This window comes from Rhodamnia argentea, chromosome 4 (assembly GCF_020921035.1).
Source record: "Rhodamnia argentea isolate NSW1041297 chromosome 4, ASM2092103v1, whole genome shotgun sequence".
In the NCBI taxonomy this organism is placed as follows: Eukaryota; Viridiplantae; Streptophyta; class Magnoliopsida; order Myrtales; family Myrtaceae; genus Rhodamnia; species Rhodamnia argentea.
Genome location: NC_063153.1, coordinates 12632584 through 12643123, shown reverse-complemented (window position 1 = coordinate 12643123; position 10540 = coordinate 12632584). Strand labels below are relative to the sequence as shown.

At 39.2% G+C, this 10540-nt stretch overlaps 1 protein-coding gene and 1 long non-coding RNA gene across 3 annotated transcripts; one reads left to right on the top strand and one right to left on the bottom strand.

The window, feature by feature from the left end:
* The first annotated feature begins 5571 nt into the window (after positions 1-5571).
* On the top strand, positions 5572-9628 carry LOC115746746. 2 transcript variants are annotated; one of them, XM_030682646.2, is made up of 5 exons: positions 5572-5745; positions 6232-7172; positions 7382-7582; positions 7763-7958; positions 9159-9628. In XM_030682646.2, the coding sequence occupies exons 2-5, from the start codon at positions 6306-6308 to the stop codon at positions 9383-9385; spliced, it is 1491 nt and encodes a 496-aa protein (XP_030538506.1). In that variant the 5' UTR covers positions 5572-5745; positions 6232-6305; the 3' UTR covers positions 9386-9628. The 2 variants fall into 2 exon arrangements, with proteins under 2 accessions (XP_030538506.1, XP_030538505.1); XM_030682645.2 differs by having other exon boundaries at positions 5572-5783.
* LOC125314741 lies at positions 7794-8170 on the bottom strand. The gene is made up of 2 exons (XR_007198174.1): positions 8053-8170; positions 7794-7979 (listed from the first exon to the last, which is right to left on the bottom strand). It is a non-coding gene; the product is annotated as an uncharacterized LOC125314741 (long non-coding RNA).
* Positions 9629-10540: the final 912 nt, after the last annotated feature.

The window sequence follows — 10540 nt, the reverse complement described above, 5'->3', positions numbered from 1 at the left end:
TTCAACCTAGAAATTGAAAAAGTTGGCAAATCGACGCCATCTCTTGTAGTCGGATCGCGATAGGATGACTGTTTCGTGAATAAACACATGTTGTTTGCGTATGATCAGATCGGGCCGACGGATGCATATCATCGTGCTCGAATGACCATGGACAAAAACCGTTGCACCGTTTGGACTCACTATAGCGTAGAGTGTGTTTCATGCCCACACGACTCATTTGCTTGTTAGCTTACACACCACGCCGTGCAAGTCTCGTTCAAACCATCACTGCAAGCCATAAATGAACGATGGAGAAACGATTCCAAAACACATAAGCCCAAACGGGCCAAACCCCATCTTTTCCCCCATTTCACATCCGCGAAGTTGACTTTGACCCAAAATGAGTAAATTCAAGAACAGACGTCAATGCACTTCGAGCTCCAAAAAAGTTACTAGATAAAAATAGAAAATCGAATAATAAATGCCAGGAATAATCACACAACAGATTTAATTTAGTTGTGCAACAACGTCTCTGAATTTTTCATCTATTCACTGTGCTCCTTAATATTGGCCCAATATGATCCCTCGACTTATAATTCGTTCAATGTGATTCTTAAATTCTTAGTAATTATTTAATTTAGTCTCTAAACTATAAGAAAAATATCCGATATTATCCTTCAATTGATTTAAGTTCAGGAAAAATATTATATAATATCGTATATTTCGGGATTAAAATGAACATATACCAAAAAAGTTCATGGATCATATTGCACGTTGGGTTAAAATTTATGGACCATATTGAATAAACTAAAATTAAGAGACCATGTTACATATGAGATCAAAGGTTAAGCACCACGTATTTCATTCAGGACTTGCTAGCGTGACGACCACATCTGGCGTGAAATTGGGCTTGGCATCTAAACGAAAGAGGGGGAACCCGGCTACCGCAGAACAACCTGAACTCCTTGTGCGAATCGGTGGTGTCAAATCGGATCGGCCACGACCTGGAGAAACCTCGTCCGACAGGTGATGATGTCGACGATGACGCCATGCGGAGGGTGGGCGCGTTGGATCGAGTGGTCGAATCAAGACCGGCTCCGATTTTTGCTGTTTAGGACAGTTATGGGCTTTAAATAATGAATGTTAATAATAGGAGTTATGCCGCGTTTTCACATCGAGAGCCGTATTTATGTGACCGAGTCGATTTTTATCTCCTTTCTGTTTTGCGTACCGGTAATGGAAAGATGGAAGTTGTGCTGTAATTGAAGTTATTAATTGTGCACCTAATTCTTAGGTGGAAAAGAAGAATAAAAAAGATAATACAAAGATTCCGATAATGTAACATACAATCGATAAACAATCTGCCATGTTGAATCCTTAGAATGATGTAACAATGAAAAATATTTTATGCGACGGAAGTTGATCATGTGTCTTGACCTTTATTATTGTGGCTGGCCATTTGGCTTTTTGTGTTGATTATCTGCCCTATTTGTTGCTATAAATAAACAACACGACAGGGTCGTATTCCTAAACCCTATATCAATTATGAGAAATAGGGGTGGGATTAAGATGATTGTTTAACACCTTTGTAAGTTTGCTTAGAAAAAACTAGGGAAAATTGTCTGATTAGTCATAAATTAGTGTACGAATATAAATTGAGTGCCAAACCTTTCAATTTCGCCAATTGAGTTATAAAAAATTGTGCAAAATTTCAATGTGGTCCTTCCGGTTGATTATCATAAAAAATCGCCAACGTGGCACTCCAACCAGCAATTTCCAGTCAATCGAAAGGATTACATTGGAATTTCACTCAAATGGTCAGACTATATTGGTTAAATTGAAAAGTTTACGTCTAAATCGACATGCATGCAATAAATTCAAGATCGATTGAGTAATTTTCCCGAAAAAAAGATAAAGTTGCCTCTAAAAAGTTCAAGTTTGTCCTCAAATTCTCGTGATTTTACTCACAAGATGGATTGCCATGCAACGAATTTGTTATGCCCAAGTGTCGTGAACGGTGGAAGTTATGATTTGAATATTCAATTGCGGCCCCCATCATACAAAGGGGAATTTTAATGTTGCACCCTAAATGGGATGCACTGGGGATGTGAATAGCATATACCATATGCTCGAATTTTATTCCTTTTTTTTTTCCACCATCGTTAATGATTGTTGTTATTTGGTTATTTAAATAAAGTGGCAACCGGGTACGCGTCGCGAGCCTATGGAAATAAATATAAAAAAAGAGAAAATCAAAATGATTTTGTCCTTATTTTACAAATGTGCACGTGAAAATCGTTGTTGGTCGGACGTGAGCACGGGCGCAGGAGGTTGCCGTACAATGACTTTTCTAACGGATTTCGGATGAGTTTCTCGCTTTCTTGTCCGACTTTTGTTCTCACACGACGTGTTCGGCCAGTGATCTGAGATCGTCGTTTCGAAACCGTCTTCCCCTTTCTTGTGGGGTCGAGAGAGTTTCCTATTGATCCATGGCGGCGAAAGGACGTGGTAAATCCTACTATTCAAGTATACCGACATCGAAGTTCCACTCATGTAGTCTTTTTTCGAAACGAGTGCCTTAGAGATCTCGAAACCTTCGAAAAGTGCAATCAAATCTTAAAATATATCGAGAATTGGTACAGTCAAAATGTATCGACATGTTGTTTTTCTTTGGGATAACTATATTGTAAAAGTGCAATCAAGTCCTAAAATTTATCGAATTGGTGCGATCGGGTCTTAAAACTTATCGAATTGGAGCGATCAAGTCCTTCAAGACTTTGTCTAATTTTGTTAACGGGGAAATTTGCATAAGAAGTCGGGTCTTTTTATCTTCCTCTCTACCTAGGTTTTCTATGCGTCCGAAGATTTTATATGATTTTTTTTAATGATTTGTAAGGGATTGACAATGTAATTCTGTTGAGCCTTGAGATTTTGTCGGATTGTGTGTTGGGAACGAATTCGAGAGCCGAGGAAGCTTCCTATTTCCCTTTTGATTCCTCTCGGGTTCCAATCAGCCATACCCGTCATCTTCAGCTCTGTACAATTTTATGCGAGGAAAGAACGGGCCCACAGGTTTATGGTAGGCTCATGTTTTAGTCAAGGATGTTTATTTGTAGGTCCGTACGTTATGTCCAAATTGAAATTTTAGTTAGATTTTTTTGGGTCATAAATCTTAGTTTATATTAAACATAGTCCAATGTAAGTCCGGGTCAAGTGGGTGGACTTGGCGGGTCGGATCAGCCCTAAAAAAATCATTGACTCTATTTTTTTTGGGGGGGTCTAGCATTGACTCTGTTCAAATGCTCAAATTAGTCAAATTGGGCGAGGATTTGATACGACAAATATCATAGTTCACATGACAGCCCTTAGTGCTAAGGGCGATTGATTTCGGTATCATGGTTGGTTCCTAGTTTTTGAAATCGGGAACATGCCCTATTTGTTAAGATTAGGCGCACAAACACAATATAGTAAGAGTAAGAGAGAAAGAGAAATTAAAATACAAAGTTCGCAAATAGAAAATAGTATAATTAATAGGGGTGGTCGGTTTTCGGTTTGGTCTAGTTCCCCTCGAGAACTAGGAATCGGATTAGTGGTCTCGATTCCCAACTTCTGAAATCGGGGATCGGATCGACGGTTCCAAGAACTGGACCAACCGGTCCGGTTTTGAGGCGAACCAATGGAACCAATGCAAAAATAGAGAAATCCATCGGAAACGCAGGACTATTACTATCGGTTCTTTCTCACTTGTGAGTTCATTCAATAAAGTCTTATCCATCAGAAAGAACGTTAAAGAGTAGAATTGCTAGTAAAAATTAACATCTTTCAATCAAGTTAAGGCAATCTAATCCAATCCTATATCGTTGGAATTGGGAACCGAACCTTTCGTATATTTGTTTCAATTTTAAGGAGCGGGAATCGGACCACCAATCCCATTCAATTCTATCTAGCAATTTCTATCATATTTTTATTACAACTCTCAATTACAAGAAAAATAGATTATATTAACAATAGATATTCATGGGTCAAAACCCAAATTATCAATAAAATAAAGGCTTAAACGAGGGCCTCGTCTCCTTAAGACCCTGCCGGGGTGACCCTTGGACCCAAACTATTGTTTTCTATTTTCATAAAAGAATAAAATGAAAGGGGTAAATTAGTTCAAAATTGGTTTGATTTCGTGTGCTACCACGGAACTTGGAATTTGCAAAGTTCCCTGTTCTAGGTAGAACCGGCCGATTCAAGGCATAGAATTGGGAATTGAACAAGTCAAGGCAATTTCATGTTTTTAGAACCGAGAACAAGACTAATCCCCTTGTGAAGCTGCTGATTCGAGGTAGGTTAGGTTATTTCCCATAGTGAGCCAGCTTGATTACTCACCCCTAATTAGTGCCTGTAGCAATGTGTATAAAGCCTAATCCTATACACATTTCTCTACCATAATTCCCTATCTTACCCTACTTAAAATTGAATTTGCGCCAATATCCACCCATTGAGGCAAAAGAATCTTTTATTATCTCATGCGTCTGTCCAAAAGATATGTGCTTTGTAGCAATGAAACCCTTCGCAGTTTTCTCACTTGCAAATTCTTTTATGAAAACTCCAAATAAATGCACGAAGTATCTTCATTTTCTTAAATAAAGGCTTGAAATACATTATTTTCTCAAATAAAGGCTTATGATCATATTTCAAATAAGAGGTTGAAGTGGTCATGTTAATCTCAAAAAAGGCATTACTTCCTTGGCTGGTCATGGGCATTTTCATCATTTATTTATTTTTACTTTTTCTTTCGCTTTTCCTTTTTATGGTTTTCTCTTTCCTTTTCGTGGTGGTCGATGTTAGGTGATGGCCGTCCACCGGCGATTCTTGGAGAGGACAAGGCTAGGCCTCCCTTAAAAGCCACAAGCGAGGGTCGGTCTTGCCTTGGCGACACTCGCCAGAGATAGGCAATGCCGGCCCTCGCTTAGAACCTGATTTTTCGCTAATTTTGTCTAATTTGACTAATGAAAAATATTCATGTGATATTTTTAATAATTAATCTCTCCTACGCGATGCCCTACATGACGCTAAGGTTAACTAAAACACTAAAATGATGTGGTTTTGATTTGAATCCTAGTTTTTACACAAAATATTAATTACATTAGGTTAAAAAGTCCAAAAGAAATTCCACAGGAAAAAAATTTAAAAAAGAAAAAGGATAAAACTTAAAAAATAAAATAAAAAACTGAGGCAAGAGGGCTAGACCCTCCTATTGGGACCGTCGCTCCATTGCTCATAAGGCGTCGCCACATGCCAAAGGCAGTTCCCTGTTTGTAATTTTTTTCTTTTAAACTTATGGTACTTTTATTTTTTAATTTAATTTAACTAAAAATTAGGTTATATTTTTTTTTTTGGATAAAAATACTTTTGATTGGTCAAAATATATGGCTTGTCAATGAAATTCAAACCCTTATTTAAAATAAACGTGGTGACTTTCAAATGAGGCTTTGCTCGAAATTTTCTCGACTCTTATCGGAGGTCCCCTAACAGGAAGTCCCGTGTGGACATGTCTCAAGCAAGCGCAACGACGCCGTGTCAGAGTCCGAGGATCTTCCCCATGTCGGTCGAGGCTCACAGATTACGAGTGGATTGAAGACCCCATAAGTCAATTTCTTCGATCTTACCCGTACGGGCACAATCATCGCTATCTCCAGAATTTTCGTCGTGTTTATCAATCTGGCGTCGTGTTCGTCGCGCGAAGGTCGTTACCGAGGTGACCCGTTAAGAAAGGTAGCTTCTTTTTCCCACCCATGAGAAAACCCTAATCTGTAAGCAGAATTATCCGGCCCTTTTTGGTTGTTGTCGTTTGAATTGGGGAGGAGCTCGTGTTTTTTAAGGTTTTTTCATTTGGGCGATTGGCTAGTGCGTTGGATTGATTACATGGTGGTCCCAAATACGTAGAAATTGGAAGTCTTTTTGCTGTTTTGGTTGATGTTTTTACTAGTTTGATTTTCATGTGTGGGGGATGCTTGTTGATGTTTGCGTTACTTTGGTTGGATAGGTATGGTGTAATTTCTGCTGCTTGTTCCATGCGAGGATTTTGATGCCGCTTTCTGTTTTGGCGTTTCTTCTGATGTTCTAGGTCAAGTTGAGACTTATTTCATTGCAAGGCATGGTATTTTGGATTGTGCTCTTCAATATGTTGGGGTACTTAGCTACCTCGAGCTTCATATTCTCTCTGTAGTAAGTCTGTTAAATTCTGTGTATCTTTTGCAGGACAAGTTACCGTTTTTATAGCTGAGTTCGGGTTTGATACGCTTTGTGGTACTTAATTATATGTGGGTTAGTCCATGGCAACTTCTAAAGGGAGAGTTTCGTATTCTTCGTTGTCTAAGATAGACAAAAAGGAGAACGATGGGTTTACATATGATGATGAATATTCTGATTCTGGGTGGATTGTTTCGGAGGGGGGAAATGTCGGTCTGACGGCCTCGAAAGACTCCAAACGGGATGGACTATACCCGTTTATTCCTGGATCGGAAGATGGTTATGAAGAGGAATGTGATTCTGGTGATGAAGTGAGTAACCCGACTCAGGCTCATGCTCCACCGGAGGTGAACTTGAAAAATGTGGTGGCCGGTATAATTGCAATTTTGACTGGGTCTAATAAAGGTCCAAGTCTTCCTTCAGGGCAGCAATTGTCGAGCTCCAATGTCTCATTCTTGGGGTCGAGTAAAAATGGAGATACATACTTGCACTCCTCGGTTTACATCCCAAGTGCTCCACCACTACTTGAATTTGATGGAAAGAGTCACAGTGCATATAAAGATGTGTTGGAAGCGGAACCTCCTGACTGGCTTCCTGATAGTTCTACGACTGTTTGCATGCAGTGCACTGCTCCTTTCACAGCGCTTACTAGAGGACGGCATCATTGTCGGTTCTGTGGTGGGATTTTCTGCCGTTTATGTACCAAGGGAAGGTGCTTGTTGCCCGTCAAGTTCAGGGAGCGGAATCCACAGAGAGTTTGTGATGCATGCTATGACAGGCTCGACCCATTGCAGGGAATCCTTATTCACTCCATTAGCAATGCAGTCCAAGTAGCTAAGCATGACGTCGTGGATTGGACCTGCATGAGAGGATGGCTGAATCTTCCTGTTGGTTTGAAAATGGAGCATGAAATATACAAAGCTTCTAATACATTAAGAAGTTACTGTCAGGTAGATTGTACTAATAATGGACACTCGTTCTGCTATGCTTCTATTGAAATATATTTTTCTTCCATCCCATTGGCCTCATTCTTATGAAAGACAAATTGGTTCTTTTCCGTGGACAGTTGTGGATTATTATTGTCTGTTACTTTCATGCCCTTGTTAATCATGAAACTAGGCACTAAAGCCTTTAACCTTTTGCGTGATGATGAGGGCAGGTTGCTCTTTCAAACCCAGAGAAGTCCATACCCTTGGCAGTTTTACAAGGTGCAAAAGGCCTGGCCATAGTGACTGTAGCTAAAGCTGGTGTGCTGGTTACATATAAAATTGGCACTGGTTTGGTCGTTGCTCGAAGAGTGGATGGAACTTGGTCTGCCCCATCGGCAATACTCTCTGTTGGTTTAGGATGGGGTGCTCAGGTGACCTGGATTCTCACATTTCCTGTGCTTTTATAAATTTTGATTTCTATTCCTTCATTCTGAATAAATAGATATGTGCTGTTCAGCTTTTTATGCTAATCTTGGCGAATTTGATTATGATGTGCGTCTTATGATTTTCTGATTTCTCGTGTTATTCCATCATTCATTGATGCACTCTAGATTGGGGGCGAGCTCATGGATTTCATCATTGTACTCCATGATTACAAGGCTGTGAAGACATTTTGTAGTCGCATGCACTTTTCTCTCGGTGCCGGTTGCAGCGCTGCAGCAGGTCCTGTAGGGAGAGTGTTGGAAGCAGATCTTCGAGCTGGTGAAAGGGGTTCTGGCATGTGTTACACATACAGTTGCAGTAAAGGTATGGTTTCTGGTTTTATACCTTCAGATGCTCTATTATGATGATTCCGGTGGATATGTTCATATATTAAAATGCCGGAAACCAATTTATTGACCGTCTAGAACTTGCTATGCTGTCAAATCGAGATTGGAACCGTGAGTTACAAAGCTCATTTTCTAAATGGCGAATCGTAAGATTCAGTAAAAACTTTTAGAGCAACGTGAAAAGAAGGATATTTTACCGAACCCGGGCTATTAGTTGTGAAAATGTAGAAAGAAAATTAATAAGACACACACATTATTTTGAAGAAACATCATGCTACCGTATCGACGAAACACAAATGACATATGTAAGAAATTCAAGCAAATGATGACTCTATCAATAAAATTGTAACACGTAACATTCACAACATTAAATATGTATAAAGTATAATGCCAAAATTTTTGGAGCCCAACAATTACAATTCTAGGAGTCTTAAAAAAATTGTAGTGAATTGTAGTGAATTGTATTGGATCATCCTCAAATTGCAAGGTTCGCTTGCAATTTTGATGCATCTCAGATTCATAGCTAGGATCAGATTGTCTTGTGAATGAATTGAATCGAGTCACACCATTTGGATTGTGAATGGTACGATTTTTAACAACACTGCTTACTCCTATCTCCTTAATATCACAATGTCGCATGACGTCGGGCTGAGCTGATCTAATGTAGAGTTGTTTGATTCTTATGGTGGAGGGAACTCAGAATAAGGCTTAAAACGCCTTTATAATTGTGGATGCTGTATGTCTAAAACTATGTTTAGGGCCATGTTTCATGAGTAGCCTTGTGCTGATTGCTTTTCTGTTTTACTGCTCGATATGGTAGGACTACGCATGGAACTTTATGTCGTATCTTTTGACCTTATTTTGAGAGCCATGAGTGTTGTAGCATATAGGAGGCCTAACTTGTAGATGCTAATATGCAATGAAGTTGCTGAGAAATTGAAGAGCCTATGTCGAAGTTATCTTACAGGGTGAACTTCTTTTTTTTCCCCCTCGCACCATGAGTTCTTGTTGGGATTTCCTTACAATTTGCTGCTTCATATTCGGATTGAAGTTTTTGAAACTGTAGTAACTTTGAGGCAGAGAAGCTGGCCAGGGAAGTCTGATGAATATTGACTTTTAACTTACCATCTCCTCTTCCCTATATGAAAAGCTGACGATCGACTGTACCTCGATGTAGGTGCATTTGTGGGAGTGTCACTGGAGGGTAACATGGTCGCCACGAGGATGGATGCTAATCTGCGCTTTTACGGCGATCCGTATCTCACCACATCCGATATACTGCTTGGGACGGTGGATAGACCGAAGGCTGGCGAGCCTTTATATGCTGCGCTGGAAGATCTTTTCTCAACAATCCGTGGTCCTGCTGCACATAGATCATTGCCCTATACTCACATGTATGCATGATCGCCGATTCTGCTCTATCTTTTTCCTCTACAAGTAGGTGGCCACTGTAAATACAAAGTTGAAGACCTGTAAATAACAATGATGGGGTACAGTTTAGTACGACGACATGAATGAATAAATGAACTGTGGAGGTCTCAGTGTCAAGAAGGCCTTTTATTCTTTTCCATGTTTAAGATTGTTTTATGCACTGTAAAACTAGCAGCAATTAAGATTGTTTTCCAAGTTTAAGATTGTTTTATGCCTTGTGTGGGCCTCGGAGAAGCTCGGAGTCTCGTGTTTGATCTCGAACCGATTCTTAAAGCTAGTGTCTCCGGTTTCGGCAATTCTTAAATGGTCGACATGGGATAAGCGTAGATGAGAATTGATGGTTTTGGCAATCGCGATGGCGGTGGGGTGATATTTGTTTTTGTTTAGGGATTATTCGTACGTTCACTGTTGGTGTAAAATTATCCTTATACATTCATCGTCGAATCAATGATATGTATGTTTCGAGTTAGTTTTGCAATCATATTTTTTCAGCCTGTCAATGATATGTATGTTTCGAGTTAGTTTTGCAATCATATTTTTTCAGCCTGTCAATCATGCCATGGTAAATGTGTAAACAGTTTCTAACAATAATGGACCTATGAAAAATCCTAGATCACACTTCTTGAAATTTTTATGACTCGATTGCATTTTGGTGACAAGTTTTAAAATGTGACTGCACCTCTTGAAAGTTTTACGACTCTTAAGATTTGATTGTATTTTGGTGATAACTTTTACAACTCGATTGCACTTTTTGAAAGCTTTAGAATTCAATCGCACTTGCACGACAATTTTTAGGTCTTTCAGTACATTTGCTTTGTAATTCCATTTATATAAGTAGTAAGGAATTATTTTCTTTTCTTTGGCACAATCTTTTCATACTTGGATTTTAATTTAGGCCTATCTACTTTGGAAATTACAGGAGGAGAGGGAGAGAGACAGAGATCTAGATCTTCGAAGGTTCTTCAATCAAAGGAGTAGTACATAATCTTATCTCAATCTACGATTTGTTATCTTAAGAAATCTGTGATTTGGCCACGATCTAGCGCAATATCCGGAATAAAATCAGTCTATATATATTTTGCACATGTTCAAAATTCAAACCTTCTTACCTCGCAGCCATTTAAATTC

Coding starts and splice junctions, on each gene's coding strand:
- LOC115746746 (XM_030682646.2), top strand. CDS start 6,306: ATGGCAACTTCTAAAGGGAGAGTTTCGTATTCTTCGTTGTCTAAGATA. Junction 7,173..7,381: donor CATTAAGAAGTTACTGTCAG/GTAGATTGTACT, acceptor TGATGAGGGCAG/GTTGCTCTTTCAAACCCAGA. Junction 7,959..9,158: donor CACATACAGTTGCAGTAAAG/GTATGGTTTCTG, acceptor ACCTCGATGTAG/GTGCATTTGTGGGAGTGTCA.